The sequence below is a fragment of the Lytechinus pictus genome, chromosome 12 (genome assembly GCF_037042905.1).
Source record: "Lytechinus pictus isolate F3 Inbred chromosome 12, Lp3.0, whole genome shotgun sequence".
In the NCBI taxonomy this organism is placed as follows: domain Eukaryota; kingdom Metazoa; phylum Echinodermata; class Echinoidea; order Temnopleuroida; family Toxopneustidae; genus Lytechinus; species Lytechinus pictus.
The window spans coordinates 3,796,329-3,813,453 of record NC_087256.1 but is presented as its reverse complement, the minus strand read 5'-3'; the positions used below and the strand labels follow the sequence as shown (position 1 = coordinate 3,813,453).

The window sequence follows — 17,125 nt, the reverse complement described above, 5'->3', positions numbered from 1 at the left end:
AGGCTTTACTGTGTGTAGTAGAAATGTATCTTTCTTCCGAATGGACTCTAAAAATATTTAAATTTAATTAACATAGAGTGGAATCAATAAAGGGGTATTTTAGAGCTTACGTGTGGCTTTTCTTCAATGTACCACAGCTCTTCTACATGTCAATTGTGGAGTATTTTCACCTCAATCTATTCCAAGATATGAGTTCTAAAGACAATAAACTATTTTTGAATACATAAAACCAAAAGGGGAAAGGGTATCCTAGGCATGCTCCTGTTGGGTTATAGCCTTTACTGTGCTAGAGCATTATTACAAACTGCAAAACAACAACAATAATAATAATAATAATAATAACAAAAATAATAATAATAATAATAATATTAATAATAATATTAATATAGATAAATATGAAATATTGATATAAAAGTTGCTTTATTATACCAAAAACGCAATTTGCCTTGCCGGTGGCTTTAAAACACGATATTTTTTTTTATTTAGTGTCGAAATACAGAGAGGGGATGGGGTAAATTCGGAGGGCTCCCATGGACGTAGGCTTTTAAAAAAAAACAACTATCTTCTGGAAACATGTTAACTGATGTCTCATACATCTGTCTTTTCCAAGTCGATAATACAAGTCAAACTGGTTTTGTAAAGTAGCGGGAATGCCGCGGGGAATGCAGTTTTGCCACTTCGGGGTCTCCCAAAGATATATATTTTAATAAAGTTAAACTATGGATTGAGGTGGGGTACATTCGTCATGATTCATGTGCCAGAGCTTCATTAAAGCAGTAACCTGCAAAGCAATGTCTCCTGTAAATTTTCCAAGAGAAACAAATTAGAAACAAATAAAACAAAATTAATAGTGTTTTACCGATACCGAAATGCATTTTGCCCGTATATACCATAGATTACGGTGTGGCAGACACACCAACAAAAGCGATACGAGAAGCCGATGGAAGCTATTGTGTTGAGATTGTGTTATCTCGAATGACATACCATTGATCGCTTTATTGTCCGATTCGTGAGTGTGACTGTGACATAGAGGTTGTTTTGGTCTCGTTTTAGCGCAATATCACGTCATACATTTTGACATATTTGCCCTCTTTCTAAGCAAATTAAGTCACTAATACTGTCATGAAGCATATCGATGTTTTCGCTAATATATTCTCTTCCATGTAGAATGTTGACATTGTGTATTAATTGCTGTTATTTATAAAACAGTTCAGGATTCATGAAAAAATACTTTGTTTTAAATTATAATTTGCATAATTTATGTAAATTAGGTAATAATAAACAAGGATATCCCAATTATTTTATTACAATTTTCTTCCCTTTCTTACCCTAAGTCTTTATTTCCAATTTTAGGGCAGTTCTGGTTAACAATATATTCTGAAATACTTGTTTTTACTATATCGACATAATATGCAAATTTATGCAAATTACTTGCTTATTTGCATAGATACAGCGTGTCTCTTTGGATGAATCCTTTTCTTTTGACTCAAGGAACATTTGTGCCAAGTGGGACATTTGTACTAAAAAATGCAACGTTCACCCCTCTTTTTGCAGTTAGCAAGTCTACTATATATACAGTGTAAATTCACAGAAAGAATTATAGAACATAACTTTTGATTTTTAGAACATTCTTTATTTGTACCTGTTACAGGATGATTAATTGGAAAATATTTCTTGCACGTTTTCTAGTCAAATTTTTGGTAAATTTCATTAAATCTACTCAATCTGCATTAATAAATATGATACATTAAACAATAATAAAGTAATAGAGACAATTAAACATATGGTATTTTGATGAGATGTAAGTAAGCCGACTTCATTTTCCTTTTTACAATCAAAATAAAGGAGTATTCAGAACAATTTACTTTTAATTTTTTCTCAATTTTTTTTTCTTCTTCAATTTACCCTAATTCATTTCATTATTTGAAGGGACCCCCGGGAACATGCCCATAAAGACAGAAGTCATGAAGAATTCAAACCGTCTGTGGTACAAGAACTTACATCAAAATAGGCATATAAAAACATTCAAATTCATTTCTTTCTTTTCCAAACAAAAAATAAAACATCTGTACTGAAAATATTCAAAGTACTAGATTAAAATTACCCAATTATTCACTTCTTACATTAATATAAAGGAAATACCGTAACTCTACTCAATCAAGACAAATGATAAATAATGACAAGTAGCTTTTTTTTTCTTTCATGAAAACTAAATACAAGCTGTATATCTAACCCACACATAGAAATATAATACAGTATATGTATACACTGTAAAACTTAAAACTTCTAAACCTTTGAACCAATATTAATTCTTTGGGTATATAACCAATAAATGTTCTTTAAATTCAAGAGATTTAACAAAACAAATGTTTCTGGTGAATACATCCTGATTTTAAAAATCCAACATGGATGAATTACCGCAATAATATGATTTTCAATTCAATTTAATTATTTGTGTGATAAATTACAAAGAAAATTATTCTGTACAATCTGTACAATAAATTGTGGCTGGGATATTATGTAACAGAACAAAAAAAATTGCATAAACTTTTGAGTAAATCTTGGAATTATTCTGTAGAATTCAAGCTTGATATAAATAAAATACATTTTGATTCTACAAACTATGCTCCTTCACATGGCTTTCAAATACCTTGATTGACCCCTCACAAAATCAAACCAATTTGTAATTTGTGCAAAAGTTTCAACTAATATCTCAGACAATAGACAATGAGACAGAAGTTTTCCGTTTACCGGTAAATCAAAATGAAAAATCAGTCCCTATAGATAGATATAATACAGAAAAGTTTCATCAGTCGATGGGAACCATACATACATATCCGACACCTAAGCAAATGAATTTGATACCTTTTGCAAAACTCTTTCAATCATCATTCAAATTTTCAATATAAAAGGAAAGAAATACATGAACTCTGATTTCATTAAATATGATATCAATGAGACTGAGTATTCTTCAAGCAATATCTGGCTAAATCTCTGCTTTATCTTGATTTAGAAAGTATCATAGTATTCAAATATATTATTGGTATCAATTTAGGAGAATAATATGACCATAAGATCCTGCACTGTTAGTTACAAGTTTTTGTTACAACATTAAGTTAGACAGTCTACATACCTGTCTATAAACATCTGTATGAAATTAACCTACAAATGTATAGTTACTGATTACTTTACTAAATGATAAACCTATTATCATTATCATACAAAAGATTAACAAGCAATCATTTTCTCATAATGGTAACATTTAATCAAAACTATTGATATTATAATCAAAATATTTAATAAGGGAAGCTATAATTTATTGCTGATTGGATCTTTAATGGTCTTAATTACTTTAGTAACTTCATAGTTCTCATACCAAACTTTAACATTTGAGTCATGATTAATTATAAGTGTGACTATTCATATGAAATAGAGGCTTTGGTGAAATTCAAAATGAAATATAATCATCCTACTCAATACAAATTTCAACAAGTATATGAAATAATGTACACATAAAAGAACAATGATCAGCAATGCTACTATTATTCTTTTGATTTTTAGTATCAATATATATTATGAGAACTGTATGACTTCTCATGGATATATAAATCTATAAAAGTTTACTTTTCTAGAAAGTAACTGTTAAGGTCCGCAAACAAGCATCACCTCCTCCGGTTACTATAGTTTCATCATCCAGCCAGGCAACACAGCTGGTCTCAGCTCGTCCGTGAACCTCTGAAAAATACAAGAATTCAATAATGAAATACTTAATTAGCTACATAGCAGAGTCTGATCCTAGAAAGGCCTTTGCAACCCACATGACAAGAGGTGAGAATCAAGGGGTTTCCTACAAAGGCCTTTGCAACCCACATGACGAGAGGTGAGAATTCAAGGGGTTTCCTAGAAAGGCCTTTGCAACCCACATGACAACAGGTGGGAATCAAGGAGTTTCATAGAAAGACCTTTGCAACCCACATGACAAGAGGTGAGAATCAAGGGGTTTCCTAGAAAGGCCTTTGCAACCCACATGACAAGAGGTGAGAAACAAGGGATTTCATAGAAAGGCCTTTGCAACCTACATGACAAGAGGTGAGAATCAAGGAGTTTCATAGAAAGGCCTTTGCAACCCACATGACAAGAGGTGAGAATCAAGGGGTTTCCTAGAAAGGCCTTTGCAACCCACATGACAAGAGGTGAGAATTCAAGGGGTTTCCTAGAAAGGCCTTTGCAACCCACATGACAAGAGGTGAGAAACAAGGGATTTCATAGAAAGACCTTTGCAACCCACATGACAAGAGGTGAGAATCAAGGGGTTTTCCTAGAAAGCCTTTGCAACCCACATGACAAGAGGTGAGAATTCAAGGGATTTCATAACAAGGCCTTTGCAACCCACATGACAAGAGGTGAGAATCAAGGAGTTTCCTAGAAAGACCTTTGCAACCCACATGACAAGAGGTGAGAATCAAAGGGTTTCATAGAAAGACCTTTGCAACCCACATGACAAGAGGTGAGAATCAAGGGGTTTCATATAAAGGCCTTTGCAACCCACATGACAAGAGGAGAGAATCAAGGGGTTTCATCGAGCTGGACCCCGTCTTACAAAGAGTTGCGATTGATCCAATCAACCACAACTATGGAAAGCCATCAAGGTAAGAATCTAACATGCACATTTGTTCAAATTATTTTCTAGATATGATTCATATTCATACATCCACTATTTTTCTTGAATATTCAGTGTGCTTCTCTTCGCTTACAAAGGACTTTGTGCAAATTTCCAGTAGAACAAATTATGACATTGGTGGATTTCCATAGAGTTGAGGTTGATTAGATCAATCATATCTCTTTGTCAGACGGAGCCCTGATCATAACTAAATGACTTGAATAAGGTGAAGCTAATTGTCTTGCAACTAACAATCATTACATAGCAAACATAAAAGTAGAAGGTATTTCATAAAGCTGTTCACAAGCTTTTCAACAACTCAATGAAGAAGGATGGAATAGGTTCTTGTGGGCTAAATCAGACTCTCAAAAAAATTTAATTCCCTGAAAGCTGAATTATGATGTAGATTCAGTCCCACATTTTTAAAACAATCAGATTGTGCTTCATAAAGCTATTGGTAATGACAATGCATAACTTAACATACAACTGGAACATGTTCTTAGGTGCTACATGTGCATGGAAGTGCTATCATTTAGCACAAGAAAGGGTCACCATTCACACATGAAGTCATTTGCAACTTCCCACTTTATGAAACATCCCCCATCAGTGTGTCTCAATTCTCGCTACCCCAAATAGCGATTTCGCCGAGATCCGGGAAAATCCCTGTAACGCGCATTGTATTATGGGATAGCTTTTTGGTATTACAATTTCCTGATCGGAAGTCCAATGCACTGTTTTGCCATTCAGATCAACAGTGCCGTCATGCACAACAACACAACGTGGCTTTCGCTCGGAAAGTTCGTGATCACAACCTTCTCTTTCACATTTTTACGTGAAATATATTTTTTATTTATAATTCAAATGGAATCAAAACTGACCAAATTAGATAAAAAGTATTATAATCTGTACATATTACGCTGATTGGCATCGATTTCAGCGTGGTGGACTCAGTATCGCGAACCTCGCGCGAGCATGCATGACTCTGAACCGGAAGTGGTGATGACGACCCGACGGAGTGAAAATTATCTCGTCTCGCGCATTATGAGATGTTTGTTCCTATTTGGGGTAGCGAGAATTCAACAGCATATGAACATTTTCCAACATTTTCATAGATACAAACAGCTTTCTTGAACAACCCTTGGGTCCTAAAATGCATTGTGCTCATGAAAATGGCACATTATCTTGATAACTTAAGATTGACAGAAAATAAAAGAGATAATGGTACTAATAATACTAAGATTTTATATATCATAAATTTAAATGACTTCTCGAAGCACTCTAAAGTGGAATTGAATATGAGAAAACAAAACTTAATTGGAACCTATTAATATGATGAGGTACAATTTGTGTATGGAAAAGTGATGGATGTCCGGGATAAAAATAATTAAATAGTAAAGTGCTTTGAAATACATAAATATTAATAAGTGCTAAATAAATATAACTATTATTTTATTACTATCATGAATGAGGTAAACTTACTATGCTGTGACATAGGCATAGGTTTCTCTAGATTCCATACAGACACAGCCCCATCTAGACAACTAGTTGCATAATGCTTGCTGTCTGGACTCCAAGCAAGGTCTGTTACTCTAGCAGCATGCCTGTATTGTCTACGATGACAATCCTTTGTATAAGAGAAGAAGGGATGGATAAATGCATGGATTGGAATATCTGACTAACAGGAGATATCTGTCACAACCCACAAAACTATATTTTGGTAAGTTTCTCAAAATGAATGTAAACAGAATTCAATAAAATATCCATCAATTGTTTTCATACACATGTATAAATAATAAAAAAATTGTGCCAAATGAATTTGATGAAAATGTACAAATTCTGATTCAGTTTTGGATCTATGAGATCCTCTTTTAAAGGGAGATTTATAAGTCTTCTTTCAAATTTTTTTTTCATAACCTACTGCCTAAATCTGCCACATTCGGTTAGCTTTAACACTGCAGTGAGTATATATTTAGTGGGGTTCTTCTTTTATTTTCAAGGGCTCTTTTGAGAACTTTGTGGACAAAAAGCCCCTATGTAAGTCTTCCTATTGGATTTTCATAAATTGTTTGGGGTTAAGCATCATATATTTATCTCCATTTATGAAATTCACACGATTTCAAGCCATAAAACACTTCACAGTCTGATCCTTTTATCAACATGTTCTTCTCAACTGCCCTTCATGAGAATATGGATAGCTGCATTTGAATCATGACAAAATAATTAGCTTACTTCGTAATCATTGGTGACTTTATAGAGTTCAATCTCTTTTGAAGAGCTGCAGGCTGCTAGATATTCACCATCAGGTGAGAATCGACACCTAGTAACATATTCAGTATGGGCATCAATGATGGTCTTCTCAGTCAGAGTGTCAGAAGATAGAGAGTAGATGTATATCTTGCCCGTCTGAAACAACAAAAAATAATGGTGGAAATTTTATCTTTTTACTCTGATACTACAACAAAACTCCCAAAAGATCAAGCTTTTATTGATTGGTTACTTAATGATTTAACAAAGACATACAAACAAAACAAAAGAATAAATAGGAATAAGCAATCTATCATCATCATTCTCATCATCATTGTTAATGCTATAGTAATTGAAAATATTTATACAGTGCATCACAGATCATGTTTCTACCACTATCATCATCTTCGTCACCATCATCATTGTCGTCATCACCACCAATATCATCACCCATCAGAGAAGTACAAATAGCAGCATCACCGTCCACAATCAAAGGCTTTCATATTAGAACGAGAAAAAAAAAGGTTGGAAGTAAACCAACTATCCATAATGAAATAAAGTAATTGAATTAGGGCTGAGAGAGCACCATGAAAATAGAATCATAATGCTGCTAAACCTCAAAGTATCATACATTGTCCTTCCCATCTCTCTCTTAAACACAAGAAACAAACACAACCACATGTACAATTCATCAGCACTGTTAAAATTTGTTTTCTGTTTGAAAGAGTTGTACTAGAAGCATGCAAAGTAACAGGATGGAAGTGCCTTTTAAGTATAAAGGGTTTGATCCCCAAAGTGGGGAGGGGGACAGGTGATATGATGTCCCCCACCACATTTCTAAAAGCGAAAGTAGGAATCTCCCCCCCCCCCCCTTTCCCCCAACCTGATGATGCCCATACTGTAACATTCTAACTCACCTCAGCACCAATGGCAACCTCTGATTGGTTAGGGTGGATATCAACAGCTGTTCCAACGTAGGTGACATCCAGTACTGATGCTTTCTGTGATCCCCTCACAATTGTCACCTGCAAAAACAATCAACAACAAAAAAATCCATATCTTATTGTTCGAAATAGAAATTTGAAATAGAAATACTCTGAAAATTAATTTGTCCAATTGATCATGGGCCCAGCAGCCACTGTACATCGCCAGATCAACGTTGATCTATTCATTAAATCATTAAATGCTAAACAAAGTAGCAGCAACTTCCACGTCTTTTTATTCCGACGCGGCCAATGCTTGAACTCCTGACCTTACACCACTTGATGAACAATGTACACGCAATTCTCATATGAATAAAAAACTGTGAATTTGAACTGTGACTACATATATCAATTAACAAATGGCAGGTTGCATCAAGACTGGCCTCCTTACACGAATCAAATGGTTCCTTCCATGTTAACAATGCTCATTATTATTATTATTATTTTGTTTGGCGTCACCTGTGCCTGGGAGGCGAAAAGCGAACTGAATCACTATGACCCGCAGGTTTCTCCTCCCGATATAACCGATTGGGGGGAATGCAGGTGGACCACTACACCGGGGTTTCCCCCTACTCTTATACGAATAGTGCAGTGGGATCTTAACGTGCAAAGGTGGTGACTCCTCTACACGGGGCCTCCATTTAACGTCCTATCCGAGGGACGGAGTGTTTTCCATTGTAACATAGCCTGCATCTATGAAACATGGGAGAGACGTTTACACACAACGCGCTGGCTTCAGTCAAGAAAAATTTACTATTGGATCTTTCATATTACAGGAATACATGTTGTGTATTTGCCTTTTTACCCATCAGGTAACCACAGAATTCTTGCACTTTCTTAAAAAAAAAAAAATCAAAAAAAATCAAGAACTTATCCAAGACTCTCCCGAACTACAAACGTAGAATTGCCAAACTCCACCAATGTTGAAACAAGGAAAATATTATAATAATAGAAAATTTGTATTACCATTTTGATTAAAATATATTACTAAATAAGACATACTTTTTTAGCACATTTTGAAATTTTGTGACTTGCCAGGACTTAATTTGGAATTCAAGGACTTCAGGCTTGGAAAATGGAAAAAAAGATTCCAGGACTTTCAAGGTTTTCAAGGGCCAATAAGAACCAAAATGATACTGTCTTCAGAAGATGATCAGCAGAATGAAGAATGGAGGTCTGTTGCAAAATTGCAAGACTTGGAAAAAAAAAAAAATTGAACTGTACTGGGGCCACTGCATAACAAAAATTCCAACTGAATTAATCTAAATGCACTTTTGATTGCTCCAAATTTTAGTCATGTTTGAATTTTGGATTTGTTTTTTATTGCACTCCTTTCTAAAGCAGGTCCCTGTTCATGGATATAAACCTGTGGGAGAGTGACTAATTTGCTATAACATACATTTTCCACGGACCCCAGCCCAAACTTACATGTATGCATGCTTAGTCTCACAAGGCTTAACAGGTCAAGGAACAATATGAACCATATGGAATAAGGAAATGAAGCTCACCTTTTCGATTCCAGCAACAACAGTTAGATCCCCTGCTCCTCTGCACAGTGCCCGAGGCTGTGAGTCAAGTGCGCATGCGTCATCACTGAAACATAAACATCAATAAATAGTACAAATAATACACAGGTGAGATTGTGGAAAATCCATCAAAGATTAAGAAAATTATTAGAATGTAAAGTTTTGGATTTGCGACGTCATATACGAGCAGCTGCTCGTATGAAATATAAAATAAATAAATTTCAATTTTCTAATGGTTCGAGATAACTTTTTTCTTTCATTTAAGGAGCGGGTGTAAAATGATTTGTCTACGATATACTGAAGGAACAATAAAAAGCATTTTCAATTTTCAGAGAAAATGACATTTCATTGATTTTTTACCATACGATATGTATGAGAGCTGCTTGCATATGATGCCACAAATCAAATAATTAAACTTTTAATAACTTTTTTTTTAATCTTTGATGGATTTCCCTTAAACCTTCACCTATATTTTTTCATTATTCTTTCTGCTATTATCTACAATAAACTTTTTTTCAGGATGAACTTCCCTTTTAAGTAACAAATACTTTTGCAGGACATTGTTAATAACTGAGATGCCTGCATCATGACTAAAACAACAAACATAAACCTGTGCATTATTTGCTCTAAAGTGGGTCGGCAGTATTAATTTTTAGATATTCTGAAAACTGCTCCAAATTTCCCTTGATCACAAAGACAGGGAGTTTTATTCTTTTTATCATTTCATAAGCATAACCATGAAGTATAAAGCACAATTAATTGTTGTTCCAAAGTCCTTGCCTCTCTATAGCGAACGAAGTCACTACGAAATGTACAAGGAATGCGTGTCCCTTTGAAAACAAATATAAATGAGGCCCTTTGTTTTTATCAATAGTCATATATTTACTTATATAACACTCTGAAACTATATAATGTTTCTGAGTGCTTGCACTTTACACAAGTGATAAAGATAATAACAGTAACGAAAAGAAAAATAGTTTTTCTTTTTTTCCAGATAATTGACTTCAAAGAAACACCTGAAACTTCAACTTTCCTGAGACACAAAGATTTGTTGCCATAGCGGCGAACTAATCCTTAACCATATTCCTAGGAAGGAGAATGGAATGTAGGGCCCAATTATACACCTATGGCCATTATAGCACCTACCATGGTAACAGGGCTCAGCAGCCAATCACAATCACGATCTCCATGGTATTCATGGCAACGTTACCATAGTTGTAATTCATAATTAAACTCACTCAAACTCTTCCTTTCCTTCATCAACTAGTCGCATGGAGTCATCTGAACCGACGCTAGACAACTTGCCATCTCTGTAATCTATCTGGGTCAAGAGCTTGGGTTTGTTCTTACCCCCGATCGCCTTGGCAACGCCATTCTTATACTCCCAGCAAGGTGAATCAGTGGTTAAGGAATTTAAATGAGGGAAATAATCCTGAATACAGGACCTACATACTGCACCAAGCATGCCTCAAGTGTCACCATGTCATGGATCACATGTAGCAGCTGAATCAGTACAACTTTCCCCAGGTGCATCTCATAAAGAGTTACAACTATGTTAACTTTGACATCATGGCAACTTACCATGGCAACAGGGCTCAGTAACCAATCAAGGCTTAAATTGATAAAACAGTTACCATAGTAACTCTTTATGAAATAGTCCCCATGACATGTAGGCACCTACGCCTTTGGGGAGAGCATCAATATATCGGTGAAATTTACTGAACAATTGGTCAAAGATATCCCCGCCCCCATAGAAAAATTGTAAATATATATTATATCCCTCTTATGAATATTCATGAGTATTCTAGATAAACGATTGGTCAATTCGTGATCATGTGACAAAGTATAATTTCAATAGGAAAACACATCGCTGCAATTAGCTCCGTATAGTTTTCTTGTAGCTCCGTATATTTTTCGATATACTTTCATGGGCAGAACTGCGCATGCTCATGCACGATATTTTCTCTCAACTTTGGATTGCGCATGCTCCCTGACTTAACCCAGATATCGATCATCCACAAAAAGTAAATAAAGTAAAATACAAGCTCTTGCCCAAATTGCCGTACCGACAATCTGAAAACAGTGTGGAATTGGGTCTAGATTACAATGCAGAATATCTAATTCCGACTGCCATTCATACAGGATCCTTTAATATGGAATAAACATACCTAACAAGGTGAGTCAAGATCCGATACTAATTTTTAGAGCATACATTAACTGCACGTATTTATTTTGAGTGCCACTGCAGCAACGGTCAACGCAGCGCAGCGGACCTCTCATTAAGTGCAGTCGGATAGAAGCCGCGTGCAGCCTACCCATCAACTGTCGAGCAATTAGCTCGACACAGGCCTAGAGTAGGACTAGGTCCGGCAACTCTAGATTTGGTCGAGATTGGTTAAATATCAGCAAGGACTAGGTCCACAAAGTTAAAGAGGGATATAAAACAAATATATCAGGCGTTTCTTTCGAAAGCATAGTGGGAATTATTAATCCTCGGTTGGACTGGCAATGTAACTATTTTTCCTCGGGAAAAATAGTAATTGCCAGTCCAACCTCGGATAAATACTTCCCACTATACTTTCTCAAAGCATGATATATTTGTATAATATTCTACAACTCACTATTAGTATTACAACAATTACAGCAATAACTGGAAATGACTTAAAAAGGATATTTGTAACTCCATCGTAGCTTCCAGCAAAGACCTTAGTTCTATCTGCATTGACGCACAGGGATTTGATGGGTTTTTGATGGCCCTACAAAGAAAAGAAGAAAAAAAAGATGTTTCTGTTTAATACATATATTTTAAGTATTTTTTTTCTTTTGAACTGGGAGAGGAAAAGGTATAGAATTTCAGTATTCCAAATATACTTCAATTTCCTGTACCAAATCATGAAGCGAATACATCTCGGCAGAAAATTGTATTGTATTAGTAAACCAGGAATCACATTTGTTTAAATGTAGACTAGAGATTAAAATTTCCAGCATACGTGTGCTATTTTTTGGTACATAAAACATTATGCAAGTGAAAATTCCAAATAACAGAACAATTGTGCATTCATACACACATATTACCATCTCCAAATATTCAATAATCGACATGATTTTTTAATTATTCACTAGGGTTAATATTTTGTTATATTCAACTCTACTGTATTGTGAATCATACTTGACAGACTACTGTAGATGCATATCTATTTCCTTTCAAACTTTAATTGGTTAAATTTATTGGATACAATTAGTTTTTATTCAAACAAAATCACAGAATACTATGATCATTTTGTAAAAGTTTAATACGGAATTTTCATATAATGAAAACAATCTTAATTTGACACTGAAATTTTTTTACATTACATGAAAAGTGGTGATTAATGGATGAAACTGTTTTTGTGTATAAAATCATGAAGAAATTATGTAAAATATAATAATAATTTTACCTTGATCATTCTGCAAGGTTTGGCAGGTGCGTTAGGGTCAATATAATTGACAGTACCATCGAAAGATAATGAGAGGAAGAAATTATTCTGCAACAGGCAACCGTACTGCTGATCTCCAACGGAATCACCTAACACAGTCTCACTAAAAAGGGGTTAAAAAGTAATGCTTAACAGGGTAAATATAACATCAAGGGAAATTTCCCCCATGAAGACCAAATGCATAGGGGGCTTCTGTAATAGACTTGTGTGCTGTGGGTTAGTCTTGTTACATAAACCTGTTGATAAATGATACAAACTATACTGTGAAGGTTGGTTACAAGTTTCCACAGCCATTTGATCTGTATCGGAAAAATGGAATGTTTAGAAGACATCTGATAACTGTTTTCTTCCTAAGCAACTATATTTTGGAGTAAAGTTGACAATTCATTTAATTATAGTATAACATTACATGATTAAAGTGTTGCAGTCTGAGTAAGGAACCAGGCGATAATTCAAAAGTTAACCCTTTGAACCCTAAAAGCCAGAATACTGGCTTCACCATGAACGCGCATATACCCCAAAAACCGGAATACCAGCTTCAAATCATGTGACTAAAAAAACAAGGATTTTAGATGTTAAGTGACGTCATCTGAGAGATATTCAGTCAATGACTTCAGTTTATAATTTCGTCGACAAATGGTTTTCATTTGTAAGGTTGTAAAATTTAAAAATGACCAAAATTTACAACCCTACCAAGGAGGATTGTGTGATAATACATGGTGAGTCATATACAGAGTACAGACTATGCATAAGCTATTGGTGAATTTTACTTCCATCAAAGCAGAGATTTTGAGACAAAATTTGAGATTGTTAGTATGGGAAGCTACATAATATCAGCCGGGCCAGGGCCAGGTACCAGCAGAGTAAGGTGCTGATATGGTTGGGCACAAATCAATAGAATAATAAATTATTTCAAATGTAGTGTATTTTTTTATTTTGCCGATAAGCTTGATATCTGCAAATAATTAAGGGTGAGGGTCACGACCGTCCAAAATAATTCAGGGTTCAAAGAGTTAAAAGCCTGTGAAGCTGCTATTTCAATGTGATTTTGGCACTTCACCTTTACGTAGAATGTGGATTTGGCGCTCTATAAACATTCTATATTATTATACAAAATGAATAAAATGTCATTGAAAACTATGGATTATTTGTGAAAGCCTTTTATTCTATTTTATTCTATATTATAAAAGAAAAGAAAGCTCAGATTAATTTATGTCTTTAGCCAGCAAGAAGTATTCTTTTGGCACTTGCATACACTAACAATCATGGATGAAAATTATATCCTTCAGCTGGTGCATTTGTTTTACTTACGCAATACATTTGCCAGTTTCCACATCCCATATCTTAGCGGTTTTGTCAGCGGATGAGGTGAAAATCTGCTTGCTATCACTACTCCAAGACAACTGTAATGATAGATAAATGAATTATTAGAGAACTCCTGAGAATTTTACACAATGAGAATACTAATGCTATCTCTAAAACAGAACAAGCAGACCTGCCAACCTCTGGGAATGAAAAATTGTATTTGGTAATAAAAAATCTGTATTTTTACCCAAAAAAGTGTATTTCATAATAAAATGCGTGGCGCACTCGCTCATCATGGCGCTCAAGCTGCATGCAAGCTAAAATGCGCACTGCTCTAGCAGATAAAAAAAAACAACATTGAAACATGTGTATATCTCACCCTGGTTTTAACAAAATGATTGAAAAAAAATGTTACCTGAAATAGAGACATATAGAGATGATTTTTCTCAATAAATTACGATTTTGTAAAAAAAAAAAAAAAAATTGGTTGCAAAAACGTACTAAATACGCCAAAAACGTACTGGTTGGCAGGTCTGAACCAGTCCTCTTTCTACTACAATTAATAAAGCAGTTCAACCATATTATAATATTGAGCATCAGAATATTCTCTGCTGTATTATTTAATTGGTCACATCTTGCTTCAACTTCTATTCTTTATTTCTCCAAAAATTTCACTTCTCATTGGCAATCTCAGTCAGACCGCAGGTCCTTATGCTAATGAGCAAAAAGGCCACATTCATCCAAATCATCTCGTGGCTGAATCCTCCTCCTTGCAAAATCTTGTGATTCGTGAGATTTTCTTTCTCTAAGAATTTACCTGTTTTAACCTCAAGTTAAATGAAATATTATTGCACCATCAGATAGAGTAAATGTTACTCTTTCATATTAGTCATTTATTTTGTATACAATATTTTGTTAAATAAGTAAATTTCTGGCCTGAAAATGTGCCTCAAAACTGGATTTTCTTCCTCTGTTTTCTTTTGCAAATTGTGCAAAACTTTTGATTTTGAGCCTCAATGATATCTATATCACCATAAAGCTGAACATCTGTACTTTCTCACAATGCCAATCTTGATATGCGGCACCTTTTAATCGGGTCAAGATCACACTTTTCCCACCAAGGTACAAGACGAGATTTCTGAAATTTTGTACTTGCATGAAATCCATAGTTCTGATTGGCTGGATAGGTTCACAGAACAACAGGCGCGGGGTATTTGAGGAGATCACCACAGGGGAAGTGTGACCTTCCCATGAACCCAGGTACTGGAACCATTGGAATTTGCCAGTGTGTGGTCTCTTTGACCAATCAGAGTGCAGAATTCTTGTTTTCAAGCTGCTTTATGTACTTGGCAAATGAAAAGTATGATCTTGACCCGATTAAACCAATTCTTATTTTGAAACCTATATCATTTTAAAGCATACATATTCAGCTTTATCATGATCTAAAAATCATTTGGGCTCAAACAAAAATAAAGTGTGAAAATAGCAGCATTTTTCAGGTGAAAATAATTATTTTGTAGCATATTTTAGATCAAAATTTTAACCTATATTACAAAATCTTTAAATAAATTCAAACACATGACCTAAAAGAATGATTCTTCTTCTTTACAATGATACCAAATTCATGAAATTCAATGCACAATTAGACCAGCAATGACCGAATGAAAAGAGGTGTTTTAATCCGCATCAAGCTCATTAAATATGCAAAACATCTCAAGTCATGAATATCACTTGGATGAAAGAAGCCACTTTCTTGGGACCTGCCGTTTGACTGATCTAAATACTAACTGCATTTGTACTGTTTTACTTTACCTAGCATACATGTACATCAGTACAAAACCCTATAATTCATATAATTAGCTACATAGTCTTGGAGAGAATATATTGTGATTTGAGATTAGACATACCAAAACTTGAAAACAAATGTGTCTCTATTAAACAAGGCAAATATCTTCAAATGATTACTTTATAAAAAAAAAATGGTGACCCACTAAGGTTTACTAATCAATCATGATGAATTGCAATCACAGACCCAAGAGTCTATTGATACATGTACCAGTAAATGTAAATGTGATGTCCATTAACATTGTTAGAAAGTTAATTTGAACTACAACAATTCACAAAACATTTCAAGATCAAACATTAATTGCTGTGATAGGAGACCTTCCTAACATTAAAAACATTAAAATTAATTACTTAATTTTACATAGACATGTTGTGGAGCGTTGTGGCCCAGAAGATTAGTCTTCTGACTTTGAAACAGAGGGTCATGGGTTCGAATCCCAGCCATAGCGTAATTTCCTTCAGCAAGAAATTAATCCACATTGTGCTGCACTCGTCCCAGGTGAGATAAATGGGTACCTCGCAGGTATTTATTCTTTGAAATGCCACCGCGCTGTAAAAGGCTGCAGGGCTAAAGCCAGGGTACTAATATCCAAGTCCTTTGGAAGTGCATAGGGTCGTTATGAAATAATGTGATATGCACTATACAAGAACTGCATTATCATTGTTATTATCTTTTTAATTTTTTTTTAATCCAACGTGATGGAATTACCAATTTACAATTCTTACCCCATAAATGGTCCCTTTGTGAGCTACTCCATCCTCTCCGAGGGTTTGTACTATCTCACCTTCATCCCAACCATGAAGAATTAACTGTAAAAGAAACATAATTCATTAAAAATCTACTTTCAAGACAGTTCATAGGGCACTGCAAGGAACTTACACTCATTCCAAATCATAAACAAGTCCCTTGATTATTAAAACATCATTTTGAGGTGTTTTGCGTTCAATTGCAATTCAATTTTCTCACCCCATTACGCTTGATTTGCAATTGAACATAAGTTACTTGAAATGCCCCATAAGTCAGCGCTTCTCAACCGGTGGGCCGCGAAGCTCTCTCAGGTGGGCCGCGAGAAGCCCCAGAGAAGA

General features: G+C 34.8%; 1 protein-coding gene across 1 annotated transcript in view; it reads right to left on the bottom strand.

Annotated features, from left to right (window-relative positions):
* Window positions 1–1,611: 1,611 nt before the first annotated feature.
* LOC129273381 (WD repeat-containing protein 1-B-like) overlaps window positions 1,612–17,125 on the bottom strand; it is a 32,258-nt gene continuing 16,744 nt past the window's right edge. Inside the window, exons 7-16 of the mRNA XM_054910408.2 lie at window positions 16,766–16,849; window positions 14,201–14,292; window positions 12,851–12,992; window positions 12,088–12,169; window positions 10,652–10,805; window positions 9,396–9,480; window positions 7,822–7,929; window positions 6,890–7,063; window positions 6,140–6,284; window positions 1,612–3,735 (exon numbers count right to left, since the gene is read on the bottom strand). Of these exons, the coding sequence (XP_054766383.2) occupies window positions 3,629–3,735; window positions 6,140–6,284; window positions 6,890–7,063; window positions 7,822–7,929; window positions 9,396–9,480; window positions 10,652–10,805; window positions 12,088–12,169; window positions 12,851–12,992; window positions 14,201–14,292; window positions 16,766–16,849 (1,173 nt within the window). The 3' untranslated portion in view covers window positions 1,612–3,628. The remainder of the gene's footprint in view (window positions 3,736–6,139; window positions 6,285–6,889; window positions 7,064–7,821; window positions 7,930–9,395; window positions 9,481–10,651; window positions 10,806–12,087; window positions 12,170–12,850; window positions 12,993–14,200; window positions 14,293–16,765; window positions 16,850–17,125) is intronic.